General features: G+C 42.1%; 1 protein-coding gene across 2 annotated transcripts; it reads left to right on the top strand.

Annotated features, from left to right (window-relative positions):
- Nucleotides 1-31: 31 nt before the first annotated feature.
- Nucleotides 32-25,801, top strand: fbln1 (fibulin 1). Of its 2 annotated transcripts, XM_077007061.1 has the most exons (17): nt 44-377; nt 4,354-4,465; nt 6,047-6,179; nt 7,774-7,918; nt 8,369-8,419; nt 8,547-8,642; nt 8,898-9,035; nt 9,271-9,408; nt 9,544-9,687; nt 9,816-9,941; nt 10,084-10,209; nt 10,415-10,534; nt 10,620-10,751; nt 11,146-11,269; nt 15,439-15,581; nt 15,931-16,068; nt 24,832-25,801. In XM_077007061.1, exons 1-17 carry the CDS (start codon nt 323-325, stop codon nt 24,969-24,971), a joined length of 2,061 nt encoding a protein of 686 aa, XP_076863176.1. In that variant the 5' UTR covers nt 44-322; the 3' UTR covers nt 24,972-25,801. The 2 variants fall into 2 exon arrangements, with proteins under 2 accessions (XP_076863177.1, XP_076863176.1); XM_077007062.1 differs by lacking the exons at nt 15,439-15,581; nt 15,931-16,068; nt 24,832-25,801 and adding an exon at nt 11,814-12,948 and having other exon boundaries at nt 32-377.
- The last annotated feature ends 220 nt before the right edge of the window (nt 25,802-26,021 follow it).

The raw sequence follows: 26,021 nt of genomic DNA, 5'->3' as shown, positions 1-26,021 counted from the left end.
ATGAGTCGGAGCTGATAAAACAGTCTAAGGAGACTTAAGCAAACTTTACTGAGGCAGCATGTGTGTTACTATCAGACTTCATCACATGTGAATCGATTTGACCAAAGTCCCTGTAGCCAAAACGTGCTGGGAGCATCTAGCCCGTCCCCCTCAAACACTGGACCCAAGGCACTAATTGGATGGTCTTTCTGAAAACGGTGTCTTTGCTCGGATCTAGCACCTATATCGACCCGTTTGTTTTCTGCCGAGAGACATTAAGGTAGTTGAGAAACTATTTTACGAGGACATTTTACGTGTGGCACGTTATAAAGCCCGCGTCACCATGGGTCCTACACTGGTTATTCTGTTCTCTTTGTACGGCTTCATGCATAGTCAAGGTAAGTTACCTTTCAGTTACCTTTATACAATGGACCACCGTTCAATCTGTTAAGAACCAGCTTTCTAGTGGTGAATCTTGACGAACGTTTCGTGTCTGGGTTTTAAATAACTTACAGATACACGACCGCACGTGTGTTCGTGACTATAGGTGTGCAGTGCTGCGCACGCGGTGTGTGCGCGAGCGCATGTGCGAGTGTTTTTGAATGATGTCAAATGATCTCTTATGTACATTTAGATTGAACTACAGAGCCTCGTGGAATGTGAAAATAAGAACGTATTTATACTGTAATTCCGGTTGGTAAAAGCTGTACGGGGAATCATTGGGGACCTTTAATTTATTTGTTTAGATCTACACTCACCAGGGCAGAAATTATGTGGGAAATTATTGTTGCAGCCTAATGGGGATGGGGGGGGGTGGGGGGGGGGCTGTTTGTGTGTGTGTGTGTGTGTGTTTAGGCCACATGCCAGTCACACAATTTCACTGTGAAGTAAGGCTATTAAACTATTAAAAACTCACACAATACATAGTAAACAGAAAAATGTAAAAACAGTCATCTAGAAAAAGCATAAAAAAGGTTCAGTATGAGGAAATGTGTGATTGAAGGAAACAAAGGAAACATCTATTTTGGAGACTTTCTTTGTACTTAAACTACAAATAAAAGATACATTGATTTTCACACATTTCCTGAGACCACCTGACTCTCACAGAATGTCCAGTAAAAAGAAACACCTGTAATTTAGGAAACTGACCCTTAGAAGACTGATCCATTGTGTGCCAGTACGTACTTGAAATGTCTTGTAAGTCAGGCTAAAAAGCAACTTTCTGTCCTTCATGTTTAGCTCTATACAGCAGTGAAAGGGTATAATATAAACACAGTAAAGTGCCTGGCCCTCTGTCTGTATTTGTCCCCACCATCTCATGCTTTGTCTATTGATTTGGAGCGCTGCCACACTGGACTTGGCCCCAGTGATGCTGTTTCTGAGGTTCATGGCAGAGCCAGACTCATTAAGCCTGGTTTACATTTTGGGCTCAGTTTTCATTTCTAACCCAGACACCACAGTGTTCAAAGATGGCAATCAGACTTTAAGAGGGAGATGAATCACAGGGTAAGGTTGGCCTGGGAGAGCCATTGGGCCTGGATGAAGTGTCCATATTGACAAAATAACAGGAGCAGAGATGTTTCTGGAAGCTGGTCGTGCACTTGCTGCACCAGGCTGTGAGCTGTCTTAGCAGGGAGAGTGGAACAGTGTTTGACAGGGGGAGTAAGGTGGGATTAGCAAAAAAACTGGTGATGTTTTGCTTATCGGCTGAAGGAATGGACTCTAAAAGTCGTCATGTGCTCAACACTGGATGACATCAGCTAGTAGGTGTCTGTCTATCTGTCTGCCTGTCTTTCTGTCTGTTGGACTCTCAAGAGCAATGAGAGCACTTGCATATGTTTGTGCTATGTTCGATCATGGCCTATTTTTAAGGCATATGAGAATAACAATAGAGAACGTTTAAATTCTTTAAATTCACTTTTTAATTAATTTTCAATTTTATTCCTTTAATCTTACTTTTTGGCAACGACCTTGCCAAGGTGACAGATCTTGGGTCATAATAAGATAATTTATATTTGCCTGGTGTAAAGCTCTTTTAAGTTGCTGTAAAAATACACTTGGCTTGTCTTGCTTCAGGGAGGCCTTGTGAGTTGTAGCAGCCACTGATAACCCAACCGAAGAGGGACGTTTGAGTAACTACAGGGAAAGCAAGTCCTGGTTTCTGGCCTTTCTTGCCTGATTGCTAAAAATAGACCTGTTCTTGTGAAGCTCGTTTTTTCTTTGTGCAAGTGTTTGTTTGCATGTTTGTAGGCATGTAGTAGTACTCCCATGTAAATATTCACATTACACTACCTGTAAGGCAGTTAAGAGACAAAAATATAACAGTTTTGATGTTATAAGTAAGATAAAATACATTTGGTCTTCTGATTCTCAACCCTGACATTTTGCAACGTTACTGACCATCTTTGGAGTTCTTCTGGTTGCTTACATTACAGAAGATATAAGTACTCCTTTATGTAACAGTGAATTACATCTTAGTTTCTGTATTATAGATAGAGCTTGAAAGCACTTTCATCCCTATAGCTGGCCTTGTCAGCTTCTCATATATTTCATCAAGTCTAGTAAACAAAACTCATCTGGCCTTGGTGTTCATTTAAAAGAATTATCACTCTTAAAAAAAAAGTTCCTCAGCAGTATGCGACATGCTAAAGCCTGAAGAGAAGACGGCCAGCTGAACAGACTGCCAAAAGCCGAGCGTGTTTGGCAGATCAAGAAAACCACTTTAGAGGATTTCACCAAAAAACGAATGTATTTCATTAAATCAAGTTAGCTAGTCGTTGTTGATAGATTTTGGGCATTTTCTGTGCTTTAATGTAATGGGACAGATATGTACTGTAGTATTTACAGTCTGGAAATCAACAAAAATATTTAACTGTCTGATATTGTTAACGGCATCTTATACTACTGGAAAAATAATGCTGGAGAAGATGACAGAACTAAAACAAATTAAGCAGAAATAATATCAAAAACATTAACTCGAAGAACAAATGTTGATACCAGATATACTCAGAACAGTGTCTAGGCATGGATTAATCGAAGTGATAGTGACCTAAGATTTACTAATATTTGGATATTTGCAAGAGATGTGTATTTCTCTGTCTGGTCTCACATTTGTATGACAAACCAGAAGTGACTGATAGGACTCGCAGATTGTAAATCTAATCTTGACCATTCTCCATTTAATATTGTTTTGTCTGTGCTAGAAATTGAATGTGTAAAATCATGTTGTAGGCAAGGAGAAATGGGAACGAGCAAAAATGCAGAAGAAAAGAAAGGAAAAATGTTCAAGTTGTGTGACTATATGAATAAACGAAAGTTCATATCAGCATAGCTTTCATGTTCCACAAACCTGGTGACATTCTGAGCTCCACATTTCTGCAATAATTAGAACCGTAGATCTGGTTCAAACATTGTGTGGATCTATCAGTTTAAGATAGCCAGCAGACTTCATTCAAAATGCTGAAAAGGTGCATCTCAGAAAATTTGAATGTCATCACAAAGTTAGTTTTTTCAGTAACTCAATAAAAAAAAGTAAAACGCATATATTATATAGATTCATGACAAACAAAGTTTAATTATCTTAATGTTGATGACTATGGCTTACCATAGTAAATAATAAATAATTGTCTCAGAAAATAAAAATTTTACATAGGACCAACTGAAAAATTATTTTTAATTCAGAAATGTTGGCCTACTGTACAGTAAATGCACTCAATACTTGGTCAGGGCTCCTTTTGCATGAACTACTGCATCAATGTGGCGTGACATGGAGGTGATCAGCCTGTGGCACTGCTGAGGTGTTATGGAAGCCCAGACTGTGCTGAGTTTGGTCTTGATATAACACAGGCTGAATTAGCATTTTATAGCTGAATGAGTATTTAATACGAATGTTATAGGACAATATTTATTTAACTATTTTAGTGGAATGTTAGACCATCATCATTAGATCATCATCGTTAGATCATCATCATTCTGTAGTCAAATAATCTAGTAGGATGTTCCATGAAACTTGTTAAGGGTACAATATACTGCTGAAAAGTAGATTAAATATTTGATCTGCAGTACAATTTGATCTACAGTATTATTCTGATTGGACATGTTCTAGTTGAACTGGCTATTCCATACAAATGCCAATTGTTCCATAAGAATGCCCAGATTTTACAACCAAAGGACCAAGATTGCCTCCTGAGATATGACTGGAATCTTTCATGCAGGGGGCATCATGGCCACTGCTGTCCTGTGGTTGTAGATTCTTCTGCATCTGCAGTGATACAGCAGTTTCAAACATAAACATCTCAGTGGGTTACATTTAGCATTGTGGCCTTTAATTTGCATGACTTGCATTTGAGTAACTGTGGTTTTTTTTGTTGCCAGAAACCACAAATCAAATCTCACTGGATGACTGCTGTAAAGATGGCAAAGAAAGAGGAATAGACTCCCAGGACTGCACAGGACTTCCTCTAATCTCAGCATCCACCACCTGCAGGTTAGAAAACACAGTGCGTTCATCTTCAAGACTTTGCACTATTAGGTCTTGCTTTGCTTGTTGTTGCAGTTCATTTGTCAGTTAGACGTTGAATTACATGGACAATCTGAACCCAACTGTGCCAAGTGCCTCTCAGGGCCAGAAGAAAGCAACTGGTCATGTTCCCATTGGTAGTAAAAGCTTGCAGGAGTCCTCTCTTCTCCAGACAAAGGAGTGTGTGCGTAGAGTTGATCGTTTATTACTACTGTTGTCCTTTGCGTAGAAGACTTTGCGTAGAAGACTCAGAAGACTTTGGTAGTTTGCTATGTCTGCTGATTTGAAATAATCATTCGCGGAGACACTCTCAGCCCCTACGGTTATGGAGGAAATTTGATGAGATTATGGAAAGTACATGGTGCCATTAGTCTGTTTACTATATTACAATCAGCGAAGTGGGATCAGAAATAAATACATTAATAGTTAATTACGACAGAAAGTAAAGAAATAAAGGCCGTGTAGTTGTGCTAGGAGCGTCATGAGTTGATGGTAGACACAAATACACCAACACAACAGGAAGTGCACTGCCATAAATTCAGTGTCATTCAAAATCGAAGGGTAAGTCCAGTGTTCTTCTAAGGGCAAATGTTTGTTTTGGCAAGCCAGGACATCCAGAATTTGTTCAAATTAGAGTGTGTAAGAGGGGTGGATGGTTTAAGCTTTGGGAAGTGGGCTGAAAGGGAGATGGGGAGCTTAGGCAGGGGGCGTATTTCTAAATCCAGGAAATACCACTGAGGTGAAACTATAGTCAGATGGAGAAGAGAGGGGAGGAATAACAGGAAATCTGGGGATTATTTCAGACACTGAAAGAAAAAAGAAACACCCAAGAAAATAGGGAGAAAGGAGAGTGTGCGTGCCCTTAAAAGGCCCTGTTGTGGGGTCTGACTGGGGGCGAGTAAAAAGAGGATGTTTCCTGTAAAAGGAGGATGAACTAAGGGAGAGGAGAGTGACTCTCTGCCTGCTTAAATGCCATGTGTCTTATTGAAAATGCTGCCTTGAGCATCTAACATGAAATCTGGCCAAGCTGATGAAGAAGTGGAGATGTCTGTTATAACAAGTGGAGATGTCTGTTATAGCAGGTAGTAAATGTTCTGAAAGGGTACTTGAGAGACCACCATCGGTAAATTTGCTCATTGTAAGCAGCGGTCCTGCGGTTGGAAATGGTCTCCGGGGAGGAGTGATGAAGTGAAGCGTGAGATCGTAGGAAAATAAATAGAGAAGTCTTGTGCAATCCAAATGGCAGTGTGACTAGGCTGCAAATTTCCAGAAATTTCTAATGAATAGGAAAAACATGAAGCCCTATTTAATGTACTCGGGAGATGCAGATTATTCAACCTATGGTCTAGCAAAATGTGTAAGTGCTTTTTTCTTTAATGGAAATTTAAGAGGCTCAAAAAACTCTTTAAATTGATTAACATTGCTGCAGGTGACACATGGATTGAGTGGTCATGATTTCTCCAAAAGGGCCAGGTCTCTGGGTTCCATCACTCAACGTGGTCATGGTAGGTTACTGTTAACATTGGCTGTGTGTGTCTTTTCTGCCAGGATAGCCCAGGAGCAGTGCTGTGCTGCAGTTCTGGAGGACAGCGTCTGTACAAATGGCATCAATATGGCCAAAGACAAGGGCAGCTGTGATGCCCTTCTGTCTGGAAGCACTTGCGAGACTAAAACTTCTAAGGTACTGTAGGGATGGCATTTGTGTGTTTGCCTCAGAGAGAGAGAGAGAGAGAGAGAGAGAGAGAGAGAGAGAGAGAGAGAGAGAGAGAGAGAGAGAGAGAGAGAGAGAGAGAGAGAGAGAGAGAGAGAGAGAGAGAGAGAGAGAGAGAGAGAGAGAGAGAGAGAGAGAGAGAGAGAGAGAGAGAGAGAGAGAGGAGAGAGAGAGAGAGAGAGAGAGAGAGAGAGAGAGAGAGAGAGAGAGAGAGAGAGAGAGAGAGAGAGAGAGAGAGAGATTTTCTATGCTGGGAAGACCAGGCTCGTTGAATAAGATGAATGTACCATCGGAGATTCAGCTTGGATTATTTCCTCAACTATGATCCTCCCAGTCATGACAGATTGGCTGTAGAACAGTACTTTATATCAGCATGCCTTGGTGCATGTAACTGCCAAACAGGTGTTTGTTTCATTCAGTATTCATCTTAAAGTGTCAGATTGCTTTCAACAGTTGTCACAAAGCCAACAAACTCCTGTCAGGAATGACACTTTGAGCCATCGAAATGATTAATAATAAATGTTTGGCTCATTGGGGAACTGTTGTGTATTAATGGAAGAGAAACACTCCTTTCTGAAGCTGTCTCTCATTAAATGTGGTCAGGAAGAGTATTTCATTATTCAGATCAGTCTGATAACTTCCCATATTGTGTTTTGGATTCAGATTAATCTTTGGCTGTGTATTGAATCCTAAAACCTAGTTTATAATTGCCTTTGCTTTGGTCATAGTCATTGTGCAGCTCAGAAATATATTCATATTCCAAAGAACTAATATTAAAGAAATACAGCAATAAAAATGTCAGCACTCAAACAAATGCTCTTCTTCTTCTTCTTCTTCTTCTTCTTCTTCTTCTTCTTCTTCTTCTATTTGGATATATGTGGGCTTAGGTTTATGCTTTCCCAACTCTCACCTGAGTGACACATGTGAATCTCTCACCTCAGTGGCCTTTATTATTTGTTATTATTTGTTACTACTATTTAATTATTATTACTTATTACTTTTTCTGGGTGTGACACAATGTGTTTAGCAAATGAACAGAGTTTGACTACAGCACATTTAATTATATTGGTTAATGTAATTTTAATTATTCCTCATGTCATTTTTAGGAAGGCAGTCAAGCCGAATGTTTGGAATAGTTGTACTTGCTCTTAAAGAGTGATTTATCTTCATGTCTCCATCTGCCTCTTCTGTTGTATTCACTGACTCAAACCTGGACTCAAATCTCGTCTGTTTTTGGAAACTCCCTCCGGTTTTACTGTCATCAGTAGTCTATGCTACGCTTGCCTGTGTATTTCATTGTGTCCACTGTGATTCATCTGATACCATGAATCAGATACCATGAATCAGATACCATGAATCAAGGTCATTTAAGCCCATGGTTAAAATGGGGGATGAACCAGTACAGACAGGCAGAGTACAGACTCTTGAATGCTTTTGTGTACAAAGCAGTTTTTGAATTACAGCTTAGAGTCCTGGGTTGATTCTCACGTGCTCAGCTGAACTGCGTGGTGGGGACAGCAGCACATCTGAAGTCTCTGTGTCGCTCTACACCTTCGCTCGATAGGTGTGCTGTGAGTGCTGTTTGCTGGGAAGAGCCACTCAGGAGCAGGGCCTCACCTGTGACTTCAGCCTCTCCGTCAGCTACCAGTGCGGCCTGGTGTCCCGGGCCTGCTGCATCGACAAGTCACCAGAGAGTGACGGCAGCTCAGGTTAGTGGTCAACATTCCCTCTAGTCGTCCACCTGTGCGCCCCCTTGTGGAGGACATGTGATGTGAACCACATTGCACATATGAACCCTCAGCTCCCACCATGTCGATCTCTCAGTGATGTCAGCCTATAATGTTATAATCACATGCTGAAAACGAAATGATTGAATAATGAATGAATACTTGGGATATACTGAAAATACGGGGTTGTGGCTATTGTTGGTTGCATCTAAATAGAAATAGTCCTGCCGCAGTAACGTTCAGTGGATCTCAGTCTCTGGGCTAGGAAGGCCACTTGTCAGTAAGAACTTTGCTGCCCCCTAGTGGCTGTTCATTATCATGATCTATAACTTAGTAATTCTGAAAGGGTTGTTGGGTTGTTCATTCAACAGACTGAAAATCCATTTTTAATTTGATGTATTTGTATGTTTAATGATGTCATCTCAACTCTAGAGGGCAGCCCAACTGGTGGGATAGATTCAGGTGCAGGTCAACAATGCAAAGGTGAGAGAGCAACATGACCTTCTGGTTCATAGACACAGTTTCACATCACAGTTTCTTAGTGTTCACATTGCAATGCAAATGATGTATATGTGGAAATAGCATGACTGTGTGGTTTTGTGGGTGTCAGTTGGACATGGGAACTGCGCTCAACGGTGTGTAGGAAATAACACCTGTTCCTGCTTTGGGGGATACAAGCTTAAACCAGATGGAAAAAACTGTGAAGGTAGGATACACAAACCAAATTCCCTTATTTCAATACTTATGTTATTGCTATATAATAGTCACTCACCTAAAAGCATCCAGCAAACTTGCTGAATGAAATGTTATAGACAGTATATGTAATTGGATTTGGCATCCATTTTGAAGATGACTACATATGTGAAAAAAAAGGGTGTGAAAGTGTTTAATCTCTGAGTGTGTGTGTTTGTGTGTGTGTGTGTGTGTGTGTGTGTGTGTGTGTGTGTGTGTGTGTGTGGAGACATTAACGAGTGTCTGTTGAGCTCTCACCACTGTCGTCCGGGTGAGCGGTGCATTAACACTCTGGGGTCATACCGCTGTCAGAGGGAGGTCAGCTGTGGCACGGGCTACGAACTCACGGACAGCAACACCTGCAAAGGTCATACAGGATCATGCCTTCCACACACACCTTAGTGCACTTGACCACATTCAACACACAAACCAGAATCGCACGTTGCCTGGGCTGTTAGACATGCTTACAGACTCATTTGTGACATGCAAGTTTGAGAGGTGTGAGATGTGTTAAATGACAACGGTTTAAACCCGTGGCTGCCTGTTCAGGGTTTTGTGAGAGGCCAGATTGAAAACAAGCCGCCTTGTGTGCTTTGATTTAGATATCGATGAGTGTGAGACAGGCACTGATAACTGTCAGCAGGACTTGGAATGCCAGAACACTCCGGGATCGTTCCGCTGCCGACCCAGAATGCAGTGCTCTGAGGGCTTCATTCAGGACGCCCTTGGCAGCTGCATCGGTGAGGACTTAACCGTGTTTCCAAATGGCAACAGTCAAACAGTTACAAGTCCATGTGCTCTTTAGGGAATGATTTGGAATAGAAGGTGGATCTACTAATAGTCTATGTAAAAAAAAATAATGATTTCTCCCTCAGATATAAACGAGTGTCTGAGTGTGACAGGCCCATGTCCACCTGGCCAGGTGTGTTTTAACACCGTTGGCTCCTACTCCTGCCAGAGAAACTCTGTGAACTGTGGACGTGGATACCACCTCAATGCTGAGGGCACACGCTGTGTGGGTAAGGCCCGGGAGCTCATTACATCATGATGCCTCTCATTACACAGTTAAACAAGCTTCCTTTCGCGTATTCTGCCACGAGTTCTTTCTTGTAACACAGATGAGCTGCTTTGTCGGTGTGTTTCTCAGACATAGATGAGTGTGCAGGACCTGATAACGCATGTGGTGAGCACGGCTGCATTAACCTGGTGGGCTCCTACCGCTGTGAGTGCCGGACTGGCTTCATCTTTAACAGCCTCACCAGGGTGTGTGATGGTGAGGACCCATCACAACTTACGCCAATCACCTTCCCTTTTTCACTCAGCAGTGGACGCTAAACCTATGGAATGGGTAATTAACTATATGGCATGTGAAGAATAAATACTGAATGTCCACTCTCTCTTTTCTTGGAATTCAGACATTAATGAATGCCGGCATTATCCTGGCCGCCTGTGTGCACATAAGTGTGACAACATCCTGGGGTCCTACAAGTGCAGCTGCACCACAGGCTTCAAGCTGGCCAGCGATGGCAGGAACTGTGATGGTAAGGCAGGATTCAGAAGGACAGTCCTGCGTATGACCTGGCAAACCATCCCAGACGTAGAGCTTCTGTTCAGCCTTCACTAACACACCTATACCATTCACGCACTCTAGTATTGACATAATCCTGAAGCCCAGTTTAGGTGTACCGCCTGCAATAAGTTCAAACTGACGTTCGCCTTCGTCACGTTCACCTTCTGACTACGCAGACATCAATGAGTGTGAGAGCAACCCCTGCAGTCAAGAGTGCGCCAACGTTTATGGGTCCTATCAGTGCTACTGTCGCCGAGGCTATCAGCTCAGTGACGTGGATGGAATCACTTGTGAAGGTGAGAGATGTCGCCCGCTTGTGTCCTTTTCCACTTGTATATCCACTTCACTGCCACGTTGTACATCTCTGTACGTTTTCCTCAGATATCGACGAGTGTGCGCTGCCCACCGGTGGCCACATCTGTTCTTATCGCTGCCACAACACACCAGGCAGCTTCCAGTGTATGTGTCCCGCCACGGGCTACACCCTCGCCCCAAACGGACGCAGCTGCCAGGGTAACGAAGCCCACCGACTGCACTCTGTTTGGGCCATTATGCTCTGGTGACTTTTTGAGCCAGGGATATTTAATACATTCTTTATCGTAAACGGCATCACACGTTCACATCTACGTTTGTCACGCCACAAAAGTTTATCTTGGATTTTCTGCTTCGGAAATGACTACGAGCCCAAGGTAGTCATATATATACATGTATGTGTGACTCGCATATGTGTGTAAATGACATTCTGGCCTGAAGAACAGATCAGCCTTAAACGCTTTAGAGGTCAGCATTAGGTCAGCTGGAAAAGTGGAGAAATACACCAAGAGCAGTCTCATATCAATAATGAAATTCAGTTGTCTGTAGGGAGCAGTAGGATTAATTCTGCTGTCTCTCTCTCCCTCACGAGTAGACGTTGATGAGTGTGTGGCAGGAACCCACACTTGCTCCGACACGGAGAGCTGCTTCAACGTTCAGGGAGGATTCAGATGCCTAAATTTTGACTGTCCACCTAATTACAGGCGCTCGGGAGAAACGTAAGTATAATGTAGGCTCTATGAAATGTATATTGTGATATCAGATGACTGAGATGTGAAAGATTTAAGAGATTTAAGGTCTCTTAAGAGGTCTGTGTTAAGAGATTTAAGGTCTGGGTACTGTGCATTTTAGTTTGGCCACACCGAAACATTGCACATAACGGACTCCTGGAACGCCTTACACCCGTACCCCAAAGAACTGTAAATGCCATTTGCAACCACTGTACAGTCAAGGCCCCTGAAACCTAGTAGAAAAAAGAGAGCATTATTTTGTCTGACACTTTGATATGCAGAACATTAATGATGCACATGATTTACACCCAAAGCATAGCACACCATGACCCCATTTAACTTTAAGTGCTAATGAAAAACACTCCCTTTACAGGAAAGGACTATGACCGTCATCCATTTTGTTTAAGACACTGTGTGTGCCACACCCCTCCTTCCCCTCCTCCGCTGCATGTCACGTACTGCATCACCCTAACTCCTCCCCTTTTTCCTCTCCCCTCCCCTTTGTCTCCATTTCTCTGTCTCCCATTTGCAGTCGCTGCGAACGCTTGCCTTGCAATCAGAGTAGCGAGTGCCTGGCCTTGCCTGTGAGAATAACCTACTACCACCTCACTTTTCCCACCAACATCCCAGTACACACCAACATCTTCCGCATGGGTCCCTCCAACACTCTGCACGGGGACAGCCTCCAGGTGGCGCTAGTGGATGGAAATCAGGCAGGCTACTTTGGCACACAGAACCTAGAGAACGGAGGCGTGATGGTGATTCGGAAGTCCATCACCGTGCCTCAGGACTTTGACATCTCACTGGAGATGAGGCTATGGCGTCTGGGATCTGTCAGCACCTACCTGTCCAAAATACGGGTGTTTGTGACAGAGGAGGACCTTAACAAATGATTAGACAATGATGATTAGACACGTTTCATATGTATTTCAGTAATTCTGACTGCCTGCCAAGGAATGTGATTCCTGTGACTGTGACTAAGAAATTCTCCCATACTTTGAAAAAGTGATGTTCAAATGAACGACTATTATTGACTTGCTGTTGAACAATTTGCAATTAATACCAGCATTCCTGTTGAAGGACTTACGCTGTCACACCAATGTCCCTGGTGCTGCTGTGGTGTCACCAGTTCAGGTCTAATTCAAACAACCGTCCCCGAGTGACCTTTTCCCTGGGTTGTAAATGATGCCCCAGGAGATCATTATGCAGTATGCAGATAGTATGTTTACAGTTTGCATTTTAAAGCTGCTTTCTGGAATGCTTCTACATTCACAGGCCCCGTTTTCATATGTGATTTCCACAGTCACTGTTTTGTATTTTTTACATTCTTTTGGATCTGATGCTGTCTCACGTCTGTTAGCATTCTACCTTGTTTTGTATTTCCCTTAACTGTAGCTTTACATAGTTAGTATTAGACAAAAAAATATTGTCTGAATTCCAATAGCAGTACCTATGCAGAAAGAAAAGGGACTCCTCCCCGTGTGGCTATATGTGCTGCTGTCAGTCAGTACTGGCTAGTATTTGCAGACACTGTTTACATTATAGACTTTACACTGTAAATGACACTGTCATTTAGAATTCTCTATGGAAAATAAGTTAGTCAAGGACTCATGTTCTTGAATTATAATATAAGCCACTAGATGGAGCTTTTGCAGGGGATGGCAAGTTGTCTGCATTCATGTGGAAATGTTTAGATTTTAATCTTTTTTTTTTTACTGCATATTCGTTTGAAATAAAATGTATTAAGTATAATAAATTGCTATTCATTTTGTAATTTAAATGAAACCAAAAATGTGGAATGAAATAACTTACCAGTCCATTTTAACAGCAATAATGGGGTAAAGAAAGCTGAAATCTTAGCCAGAAGAAGAGCAACTGCTTCTGTTGACGTACCTGAAGAGATTCATTAACACAAATTGTCCCATAACAGATCAAGCAAATCCTGTGAGCTGAAGATTCAAACACCTGTTTGAAAAACAAACTGACACTCCTTAAACATCATCAGTTAAATCCCCACTCAGGTCCTTCCAGGTGGAGGCATAAGGTGCTCACAGTATGAGGGGGTGCTCTTCATCTCACTGTGAGGCATGGCACGTCCTTAGGAAACGGTTTTTTTTTAATGCATGGTCATACCTGGCTTTTTATCTCACTTTCTGTCAGTGAGTAATGTGCTTCTCGGTTCTGGTTGGTCTGGACACTAGATGGTGGTCTGGGCTCTGGTCTGGACACTAGATGGTGGTCTGGGCTCTGGACTCTGGTCTGGGCTCTGGACTCTGGTCTGGGCTCTGGTCTTCTGCACAATTTGTGGTGCAGTAGCATCACCGCTGTACACCAAGAATGATGGCCTGTAGAGTTTGTGTTGGGGCTTTATCAACACGTTGACTATAAATAATAATTACCAGAGAGAAAAAGAACTTCTGCTTGACCATAAAGAGTCCCGTTCAAAAATGCTGTTTTTCTTCTCAAGTCAGGAGATGGGGATTTCATGTTTTTGGCCACGTAAGTGCAGCACAACATAGATTGTCTCCCATAGTGTCATAAGCCGTAATTAGCCCACCACAAGCCGGTTGCCTTTGAGGTCTGCTTTGATGTCATCCAAGATGTTAACTTTAAAGCAGCAGTTCACCCCAAGACTTTATGTCCTTGTAAATTCAGCCGATGGTCCGTTGTAGCGTTCGCCCTCCGAGCTCCGGGAGTCGTCCCCCGTGCGTGCCGTGCACAAGGCGGGCCATTATGAGTGAGGAGAACATTTTGTGGTTTTGGCTCTGATCTAAGCAAAACGTGGACCCACCCGCTAATTGCTAATTACAAGTCCATGCCCAGTGGTGGCTTGACTTTTCTGTCAGGGGCTTCTCCCCTCTCAGCATGAAAAGAGGCCTGTAACCCAACCCAGGCCTTGGGGTTTCGCTGCAGCCTCTGTATCCCGATGAAAGAAATCAGCGATGGAAGGATAACTAATCACTGTGGCTGCGTGAGATCACAGCCCTCACACCACTGGAATACTGGCCATATTCTTTTGTGTTTAGTGAGATACGTGTATACTTTCATTTGGCCGTTAATGTTGTTTTCAGAAATTATGAAATCATTAGTGATTTTTTTGTGCGCTTCACATCACCAGTAACCACACTGGAAGATTAATTCGGCTCACACAAGTCTTCTCATGTGTCTGGAGGGCACCAGCTCGGCTTTCTCTTATGTCATCATGGTTTGTAGTTAATTCAGCAAACAAGTGAATAAGATTGATGCTTCTTAGAAAACAGCAAGTACGACATTTTTTCTCCATTCCCCCGTCACTGTCGCTGACCAAAGATTTGTTTCCACATTTACATCTTAACAAACGATTTAAGGGCAAACATAATGTGAGACGTGTGTGCCTCTGTTTGATGCACCGTGGTTGTTAGGGGAGGAGAACACCTACTTCACACAGTAAAACATCAGGGCAGCAAGGTTCTGTTCTCTCCCATCATCCCAGCGTAGTACCATAGCTGCCTCTGATTATCCTGTTTCACAAACAAAGTCTTAAATAAGCCCCACTGCTCAGGCCTGTAAAGACAGGGGAGTTGTCTAGTCAGGCTCTCCAAGGATTTAAAATTCCCTCTGCCCATAAATCCTACACATAAGATTATTGGATATGAAGTTGGGACTGCTCCACAAAACCAAATATTTTCTTGAGCAGGCTTTAGATCAGTGTCAGTGCTTTACTCTGACAGGCAAAATGCATCGAAACTACGAGTGCCTAACAGGAAACTTGACCACGAAGTCTCTTTCCTGGTGTGATTTTTGGCCTCTTGTTTGATTCTATTTTGATTCCTACCCCAAAACATGATGGCCTAACTTGAAAGTCACATTTAAAGAATGCCCACTGTATTTGTGCAGATAATATTTATATAGTGGACGTTTCACTCGCCTGCTGAGCTCTGGGCTCTGTGGTGAACTGGACTGGAAGGCCCCCTGTTGTAGTGTGGCCCCCAGTTTTGAAAGGATTTTTTTTTCCATCCAGTCATCAGTTGCAATCAAGATCTGTGTATTTGAAGCAGCATGGTGTAGCATTCACATATTAACCTATTCAAGTATTGACATATTCACCTATTCACATATTGACATATCCCAAACAAGATGTGAAGATGTGTCTAGCCTCCTCCCCTTTCTCTCAACAGGGCAAGGGTTGATCGATCTGATACCATCCGCTGTATAAAGTCCTGCCAACCTAATGATATCAGTTGTGTCCTGGACCCTGTTCATTCTGTCTCACACACTGTCATCTCCCTACCCACCTTCAGAGAATTCACCAAACCAGAGGGTACAGTATGAGTCTTATCATGCTTAATTGTGAATAATTAAAGTGCCTTTTGGGGGTAAAAAAATTACTGATTTTCCTTGATGATTTGGCAAATGTGGCACATGTGATCTCTCAAGTGGCTCAAATTTTCCTTTACATATAATATACCGGTGTTTTAATAAATATGTTTTACATGTTTCATGTTGTTTTTAAATATAACTTTATATGTTTAGCCTGTAAGGTTTTACATCCTCTGATATATAAAATTGTATGTATCTAAGTGGTTCTGTTTTCCAGTACAGCAAAACAAAGTCTTTCTAAGCAAACACAAGGACTTAATTCTTGGGTGCCTTTTCTTCTTATTTCTCAGAAATTGTTTTCTTGCGATCCATAACTCCATCCCACTATCCACATGTGGATTCTCCAGAGATCATCTATGACATTCAGGAGGGAAACGTTCAGAACTCCTTTGACATCATTAAGCGCTTTGAGCATGGCATGATTGTCGGTGAGTGGCACACTGGCATCTAACAATACCCAGGGACCACAAACAAAGCCCTGGGGTAAAGATTCTTCCATCTTCTTCTTCTTCTTCATCTGCTCCTCCTCCTTCTTCTTCTTCTTCTTCTCCTCCTTCTTCTTCTTCTTCTTCATCTCCTCCTTCTTCTCTTCCTTCTTCTTCTTCTTCTTCTTCTCCTCCTTCTTATTCTTCTTGTTCTTCTCCTTTTTTACAAACCAGTCACATATGTCTCACTGTGTGGGAGAGAAAGAAGAGAGCACTGCAAGGCTTGGAAACTTCATGTAGATACTTATTCTACTTAGGTGATTGTGACAGCACTCTTCCAGCTCTGGTTCGGTTGATGATAGCCTTTAAGAGGCTCTCGCATCTCTTGTGGTCATCTCACCCTTTGCATGGCCCCTCTGCAGGAAAGCTCTTCATGTTCTGTTCATCCTTTTAGATGAATGAGTGTTTTTTTCACTCACTAAGTACATGGACTTATTTTTTCTCTCTTGTGGCAAGACCGATTTCAGTTGACTCTGTGTGCTAGCTTTGTTTATCCAGAGCTGTTTGGAAAGATCACAGAAAGGTTTTCCGTGACCAAAAGGTTATTGTTGTTATGTCTTCATGGAAGAGGCTAACAATACTAAACGTACTGAGGTGAATGTGGGTGAGACTGACAAGAAAAACACAGAAGGCTTGGACACTTGAGCTTCCAGCATGCAAGTCACCATTTGTTTAAAGAATTTGTTTAATGTCAGAGAGCTCTTTCACATATTCAGCTCAAGAGATGGTAGGAAAAGCCTATAATCTTGAGTGCCACCGCTTCGTGGAGAGGACACTCGAACTGTGTTGGCTAAAGTTTTCATGCTGATCTGAGAAGTTTGCCATTTCTTAATGATAAGTCTGGGATTTGACTGCAGCATGGCTATTGTGGCTTAGTTGAGAAGCACTCACTGAACAAAGCTGTTCTGAAATAATGTATGAAACTATTGTTTCTCACCATATGTATTTCCTTTGTATAATGTGCTAGTGACAATACAGATTCAGTCAGGAATCACTGGTTTTGGCAGGATAGTTGCTGGCACTACCGCAGCAGATGCACATCAGGGTACATAATAAAATGTATGATACAGTATGTTTATGACATGCTCTCTATGTTCATGGGATGGTTTCCCAGTAATAATTTACGTAATTTTATCAAGTTTTATGTGACCGGGTACTTCTGTACTGAAGTGTATAGCTGACAGTTGCGACAATTTGCTTCAGTGAGAGGTTCCTCAACTGCTCGGGTAATCTTTTCAAACCGTCATCACACAAAAGACTGCGCAAGTTATACAGACAGCAGGAAGTCATAGTTCTGTGGAATACATCATGTAATGATTTGTCTGTGTGTGTGTGTGTGTGTGTGTGTGTGTGTACGTGTGTTGCTTGTATGTGTTTATGAAACATCCTCACTGGCGATTCATGCAGTTGTTCACCCTAACCCTATTGTTTCTTCCTGTCACTTGAGTCTGGCTTGGCACTAAGGCTGTAAAACTGGGTCCCATGAAAGCCTCCTGTGCCTCTACTGCAACAAGTCCCTCGTTACAAGAACATGACTCCCTCAGTGCCATTTCCCACATGCAGACCCCCCCGGTGCCTGAGCAGAGGGAGCTGTGGACATTTCTCATGAGGAGTAGGTGGACGAGCAGAGACCAGACCAAAGGCAGATACATCACTATTCACTTAATGCCCAGCTCAACAGCATCTGCTCAGGGCCAATCATGCGGAAGCAGCTGGGGTCAATTTTCCAGCTTACGTCAGAAGTCTCACATTATATCTCTCTGGGGTGTTTGAGGAGAGTAAGAATTTAAAGTAATTTATAAGTATTGTCACTATAAAGACAGTGCTTATTCATACTGCCACATGAATGAGTCGTTTGGATGAAGTGGAGAAAACATGCATGAGATGCATGACAATTGGCTATTAAACACTTCAATTCTTCTATTGATGTATTATTTACTACAGCACACAGTTACTTTAGAAACCTCTACGTAGTGTAGTCTTTAATAACATGTACAATCAGTATGTCACTGGTCAGTTTTTGATCTTAGGATCATTGCTTGGCAAATATTATCTGGATGGCCACCATTATCAAAGCAGCCTTAATACTCACATTGTAATAGCATGTGTGTGATGTGATGGTAAAAGTTAAACAGACAATGTTGGACTGTATCCCTTTGTTTTCAACATGAGTGAGTGTTACTGCTGGACTGTGAAAAGTTTTCTTCTTTACTCGACCTTGAACCATTGCATATAGAAAAATAGGAAACTGCTGGATTATTATCCACTCTGGATTATTATCCATTTATTTGAAACACCCTTATATAAAAATTATATAAGAACAAGCGGATGTGGTTGTGGAATTTTTGCCTCCTGGACTGCTGGGGTTTCCCCCGTGCTGTGTAGCACACAGAGAGAGCATGAGCGTCGGTTTTCTGCTCACATCCATCACTGTCCAGGAGAGCGTTTGTCATGGCGCTCGCATCTGAGTGAAAAGCTTGGCAATGTGAACCGTCAGAACAAACACACCAGCCGTTACTGTGATACCGGGTTTTGAAGGGAGGAACTGAAATAAGTTGACTTTAAGCAAGCACCTTAGGAAATGTCTGTTTACTTTCAAGACCATGAAACTCCCATAAACTCACATTTATGGCCCCTCACTCTAAAAAATGTGCACCATGTTTTCGAAACGATGAAGCCGTGAGCTCCTAGCAGAATATAAGCAGCTTTTGAATGTAACATGCGGGCAGAGTTTGTCTTTAGATTGACAGGGAACCTCCCTTTCCATGCTGGGTGAGATGAGCTTAGGCACTAGTGCAGGTCGTAGGGAAGTGTGAGTCTTCCCATGGTTAGGTCTTAACGCACCTAACACACAACAGTGCCCCTCTAATACTGTCGAAGGAAATGCAGGCTTTCATAGGTACAGGCTATTGCATCAGACTTTTCCTTCTTCGCATAGGCTAAGAGATGGCGCTCGTATCGCACTTTGGTGGCCAGAATGAAGCTCTGGTTGGAGCCACCAATGATGTAACTTGCAGCAAAAATGTAAGCCAAAAGGATCGTATACACTGTGGTGATTCCCCTGACTGCTATGAGCTTGGAGAATTTGCTCAGAAACCAAAAGCGCAATTGTTGGGAAAATGAAAGCAGTGGCATCGTTGCTTGAACGAGTCCCATTTTGGCGACACATCAGGCAGGATTCAGTTTAGAAAACCAAGAAGAAAAATTCCAACCACTTGAAACATCTGGGAGGGATATGCACCTGTGGTCTGAACTGGTGCCAAATAATGAAAGAGCTCACTCTGATTGGGTTGGCATCATGGTGGAAAGTGAAGGGAGAGACGGTTGTCTGTGTTCAGGTATGTGTCGCTGGCAGTGGCTACTGTCCTTCACGCAGACCAGAGGAATTTTAGCTAGGCGTGTTAGACTTTTTTGATTTTGTGGGTGGTGTGTGTTAGGGGTGGAGATGGTGGGGTGTTTCCTTGTATCTACTGTTACCACTGACTTTTACTGCAGAATACATGAAATATGGCAATGTTTAAAGCGCAGCACAGAAATCAAATCAAATCATTTATTAACTAATCAGCAGTCTCAGTGAATGAAAAAAAACAGGCTTGACTTACACCAATAAATTCTGCCTTGCCATATTACTGTGGTTTTCTGATTTGATAAAGATTGATTTCTGTTTGGAACATACTACTCTTTCACTAAAATGGAAAGGCTGATTCCATTTTGGGGATGCTACAGGCAATGCTGTTGCCTGGAATTCAGGGGTAAGTCAAGTGTAGGCTGACACACAAGTCTTTGGATGCAACGCATCAGGGAATGAATCACAAAATAGCATCATTAGACACACAATACACAGGGCCAAGCCCATGAAGACTCCTATGCCTGTCAGGAGGCCTTACTGTAAATAATTAAACTGAACTTTCTCTACTCCGGTGGTCCACAGCCCCCACAGGCACATATCATTCACTGACAGAGCTCGGACAGGAAGCGAAGCCATTCATCACGGCTGATTTATCGTCTGTTCTGGCATATCCAGGGGCGGTGAGCACAAGAAGGACAGAGTGTTTTATTTATGCTGCAGCTCATATCAGGAGACATAGGATCTGATCACATGTAACCAGGTTTAGGATATACGAAATCTGTGGTTTCATCATTTCATCAGCTAGCTTTGCATTTCAGAAGGTCAGTTATCATAGCACTGCTTCACCAGGTATAAGAGTAGAAATTATATGTGGGTTACTGAGGTACAGAGATTGAAGTTCTCTGTTTGGAAAAAAAAGTATTCCGACAGCTTAGAGGATTAAACTTTAGTACATAAACTATAGTAAGTTTACTCAGTTTCAGTCATATAATACTTCACTTTAAAGTCTGAACAGTACTACAACCATGCACTCACCGGCCAATTTATTAGGTACACCTGTCCAACTGCTCATTAATGCAAATCAGCCAGTCACATGGCAGCAATTCAGTGCATTTAGGCATGCAGACATGGCCAAGACGATCTGCTGCAGTTCAAGCCAAGCATCAGAATGGGTAGGTATGGTTGTTGGTGCCAGACAAACTGGTCTGAGTATTTCAGAAACTGCTGATCTACTGGGATTTTCACGCACAACCATACCTAGGGTTTACAGAGAATGGTCTGAAAAAGAGAAAAGATCCAGTGAGCGGCAGTTCTGTGGGCACAAATGCCTTGTTGATGCCAGAGGTCAGGGGAGAATGGCCCAACTGGTTAGAGCTGACAGCATGGCAACAGAAACTCAAATAACTGGTCGTTACAAACGAGGCATGCAGAAGAGAGTCTTTGAATGCACAACACGTCGAACCTCGAGGCAGATGGGCTACATCAGCAGAAGACCACACCGGGTGCCACTCTTGTCGGCTAAGAACAGGAAACTGAGGCTACAATTCGCACAGGCTCACCAAAATTGGACAATAAAAGATTGGAAAAACGTTGCCTGGTCTGATGAGTCTCGATTTCTGCTGTGACATTCGGATGGTAGGGTCAGAATTTGGTGATGAAACACCACATGGAACATGAAAGCATGGATTCATCCTGCCTTGTATCAATGGCTCAGGTGGTTGTGGTGCAATGATGTGGGGGATATTTTTCTGACACACTTTGATTCCATTAGTACCAATTGAGCATCGTGTCAATGCCACAGTCTACCTGAGTATTGTTGCTGACCATGTCCATCCCTTTATGACCACAGTGTACCCATCTTCTGATGGCTACTTCCAGCAGGATAAGGTGCCATGTCATAAAGCTCGAATCATCTCAGACTGGTTTCTTGAACACGACAATGAGTTCACTGTACTCGAATGACCTCCAGTCACCAGATCTCAATATAATAGAGCACCTTTGGGATGTGGTGGAACGGGAGATTCGCATCATGGATGTGCAGCTGTCAAATCTGCAGCAACTATGTGATGTTATCATGTCAATATGGACCAGACTCTCTGAGGAATGTTTCCAGTACCTTGTTGAATCTACATCACGAAGGATTAAGGCAGTTCTGAAGGCAAAAGGGGGTCCAACCCGGTTCTAGCAAGGTGTACCTAATAAAGTGGCCGGTGAGTTCAGTTAGTACAGTTTAGAGGTAATGATTTATTGTTAATTGAGCATACAGTACCAAACCATGCATTTGGCATTGGAGAGAGTAGAGACGTAAGTCGTGTCCCCTTCACAGTTGCTGAGGGGTGTTTGCAGTTGGTTACCACGCTGCCCATAGTACCACTGATCCGGCCCTACATGCCTTCCTGAGCTGTCCCAATGGGGGAGGGCTTTCTGGGCTTCCTATTGTAGATTTAGCCATGGTATTTGCTATCTGGACTTTTTCCAGTGCCTTTTAGTGGATAACACATCGGTTAGCATGTCATTATCCAATACTGTGGTTAGGAGAGTCATACTTCGCATTTGTCTCTAGTGTTAAACCTGCTCATTACAGATCCTGTCATACACTTCATCCCCATGCTTGTGTAACCATAAAACCAAAAATTGCACTGTTTACATGTAACCCTTCAATAATGAAGCCTGTATAGCCATTGGGAATGACAAATGGCTGTTGGCATTCACCTAATTTTGTTTTGCGGCAAGTGTTTTGTGCTATATCCAAACACTCTTTTATCTGCTCTCTCGATGCTGCTGTGGAGTGAGAAGGAAAAATATAGGTTTATGGAGAGAGGCTGAAAGAAAAACAAATGTTATGAACTGTGATTTGACTTGACTGGCATTAACAGATCTACACTTAGAATGGAGTCCATTAACCTTTGGCCTAACCATGCCTTTAATGATGTGGAGTCTTGTTCATTTAAAAATCAGAACTGAAGCACTGGTAGGTGCATTGGGTTTACAATCACAAGGCAGCAGATAGCTGCATAAATTACTTTACAAATTATATTGAGCATAAGGTGATACTAAACATTGTAATTAGACAATGTGCAGTCGAGCCACAAAGTCTGGTTGCATGTGCATCAAAGAGGGCTGTAGGTACTCCCCCTCAGCAGACAGAGGAGGGAGACCTGTGCCATATAGTTTAGGGTTTGGTACTCACAATGTGACCTTTCTCTGAGGTCCGGTTTGGTCTCAGGAAAAATCCTTAGAGGTTTCAAGGTTTGTTTTTGTCTTTCTATGGCCATGTCAACTCTCTGATCTCTGACCGTTCTGTGGGTTTGAAAGCCTGTACTGATGTGGTCCAATGAAGCTTAAGAGCAATCTGTTACATTTAACCTTTAACTTAAAGGTCATTCTTTGACCAAACCCTACAACCAGAACTTTCTGTTTCCATAAAACTAGGTAATATTTGCATAGGAATCTGATGTTGAATATATTATTCCAGATCATGTCTCAATACTGTTCAAATATGTAACCACAGACAAAACTGACTGGCAGAATACACCATCTTATTGAGATCCTTTTACGTACTAAAATCAAATGAGATATAGCCCTGCTTTTGTTTTGAAGTGAAAATAATGGAATTAGCCATGTAACAAATTCAACCATACTGCTCACTGAAACGCTGAGGGCGTTTTGGAGCAATCGCGAGGTGGACGCATGTGCTGAGTAGAGCGATATTTATTAAGGGCAGATCCATACTCCACATGCATTTTGAGGGCATTCCCAGACAGACACAAAACCAACACAAAAAGACATAACAAGCTAAAGCAATCACAAAAAACCATAATAGAAACTAGAACAAATAGAGACTAGGAATAAACAATACTAAAGAAAACAAAATGACAGGCTAACAATACAATACCGGGCAGAGGAAGCACAGAGGCTAGGAAACTACGGGGCTATGTACAGTACAATAACCAGCAAACAACAAATGAAGCAAACAGTGTTTAAATGCACCAGATAATCAAGGAATTAAACTAGACACGCATGAGATCAATAACGAAGGGCAGAGGTACAAACAACTAGGCATGATGACTGAAATAATAACAAAAGCACATGGAACATGAAAACAAGGACATGACTGACAGGTGGGGACACTCAAGTAAAGTTTTACAGACTACCCATCTTTTCTTCTCTCAAGATGCCTACAAATTCTAAATGCCGGGAGATGTAACTTTATGTTTTCTTAAAAGGGTATTTTAACATCCATTTTAGCATGTGGTAGTTTTAGGGTTTCTGAACAAAATTCTGATTTCAAACTAGCAGCTAAATTATTAATTTAATAAATCAGAGCACAAAGACAATAAATCAGAGCACAAAGACAATACAATTTCTGGTCTTGGGTGTTCATGGACCCCCTGGATAAATTTCTATTCATGACATATGCAGAGTTGCCTCAGAATATTTATGCCTTTTCAGAGTTGAGAAATCCACACTGAACTTGACAGTTTGGATTTTTGTCGCCTACATGTATAACACAGTATGGATGATCTTGTGTGTTCATTCACAGCTCAATAAAGATTTAGCAATGACGATGACAACAGGGAGGAATGCCTGCATGAGTGCATCGCGTGACTAGAACAGATGGGCCTCATTTACCCTGCTCTTCCACAAACAGCAGGGGCTTACAACCAGGAAGCACTGACAGGCACTGCCTTCTAACATGCTAGCATGCTAGTTGCCCTTCAGCTGCATTTCAGTGGCACAGAAGTGGCACACTGATTTATGTAAACTTCTGCTGGTTGCTTGGATTTACTGAGCATGCTGTGTACTGTGGGATCATGGCTCTTTCCAGCAGTTTCCATAATCTTTTTACAATAAACCTTTCTTTTTTATAACGCAGCATGATGCCTGCGTTGCTGAAAAGGAGGGTGTGTGGAGGGTCCTTTTTTCTTTGCAGATCAACCTGGACTGGGGTGTATAGTGTCACCAGCCCTCCACACACAGAGAAGTCATGGGCAGCCTATAGAAATAGTGCAGTTTCTCTTCCTTGCAATCACACATTCACTTTTAAAGATTCTCAGCTGCATTCTTGGCACATTGGGTCATCTTCAGGATGGGTGTGCTCTCGCCTTTTCTTGTGATGTAGAGTGTCTGGGGCTCACAAAGAAGAAAGGTCTGCCTTTGCTTCACTAACAATGTACATAAAGCTCACTTGTATCATGTTACTCATCATAGATGAAGATGCTTTCTAAGTCTTTATCGGTTAAAAACATACTCTAATCATGGCTGACATCTGAGTATTCATGATTGCATATTTCTGTACTTCAGAGGAATTGCTTGAATCCGTTTTGTATATAACTGTGTGACCTTGCTTTTCCCAGGTGTTGTCAGACAGGTGAAGCCGCTTGTTGGTCCGCTGAGCACAGTCCTGAAACTAGCCATGAACTACGTCACCAACGGGGTCGTCTCTCATCGCAACATCATCAACGTTCACATCAATGTGTCTGAGTTCTGGTTCTAAACCTAACATAGCTATCAGTTAGCATTTTAGATGTCCATTTATGAAGCCTTAACTATGCACCTACAATTAGAAAAATATATATATTTAATGGCAATTGTTTGCATGCCATAGGGTAGTAGAATATACAACCATATGCTTTTAAAGGAGAGCACAGCAATGTTGCCATTTTGTCTACAAACCATTGGTTGAAGATTTATGTAAATAACCTAACTCACTAGTCTATAAATGGACACCTAAAATATAACAATTTCACTTTCAATTTCCTAAACACACCCTAACCCCAAGTCCCCTAACATTTAAATTAAAAAACACAGTGCAGGTCAGAAATGACTGTCCTGACTGTCCTGTTTGTATACAGTGCACACAATCAATGTGTTTGGTTCCATCTTGTCCCTAAAGCCACCATGTTTTAATTGATGTTGAGGAGGAAACGCCACTTGCTGCTTTGCTGCTTTTTATTATAGAATCAAGAAGCATGTCGTTTCGTTTACCTACAAGCAATCATGTCCTGTTTTAGAAACATAAAGCACATAATGTCCTGTTGTAGAACCATAAAGTGTATTACATCCTGTTGTAGAACCATAAAGCACATAATGTCCTGTTGTAGAACCATAAAGCACATAACGTCCTGTTGTAGAACCATGAAGCACATCGTGTCCTGTTGTGTTTCTCCTATTCCACGCATGCCTTTGCTTCTGGAAGCTAGACCGAAGCACCGGGAGCTGCTGTGAGTTGGACCCAAGGTGACCATTGAATGAACAAGTAGTTGATCACAAATTCACTGACCGTACTCTTGTGTATACGCAAATAAAGCGTGTCATTAAAACATTTTTCTTTTCTTTTTTTTTTTGAGTATTTAAGTAAACTTCTGATTACAACAATGGCATTACTTTCATAGAGTATTAGTCTTCCTGGTAAAACTGAGCAATTCAATTATTTCTCAAGCTCATGATTTGACCATAATTTAGTTGGGTTGTTTCAAATCATTAGTAAATCAAACTTTCCATGTAACTTGGCTTGCTTGCTTCCACAAATAAAAGGCCTCTGTAT

Source organism: Brachyhypopomus gauderio, chromosome 5 (assembly GCF_052324685.1).
Source record: "Brachyhypopomus gauderio isolate BG-103 chromosome 5, BGAUD_0.2, whole genome shotgun sequence".
NCBI lineage: Eukaryota > Metazoa > Chordata > Actinopteri > Gymnotiformes > Hypopomidae > Brachyhypopomus > Brachyhypopomus gauderio.
This window is presented reverse-complemented; position numbering and strand designations above follow the sequence as displayed.

Coding starts and splice junctions, on each gene's coding strand:
- fbln1 (XM_077007061.1), top strand. CDS start 323: ATGGGTCCTACACTGGTTATTCTGTTCTCTTTGTACGGCTTCATGCAT. Junction 9,036..9,270: donor GGACAGCAACACCTGCAAAG/GTCATACAGGAT, acceptor GCTTTGATTTAG/ATATCGATGAGTGTGAGACA. Junction 15,582..15,930: donor AGAATTCACCAAACCAGAGG/GTACAGTATGAG, acceptor CTTATTTCTCAG/AAATTGTTTTCTTGCGATCC.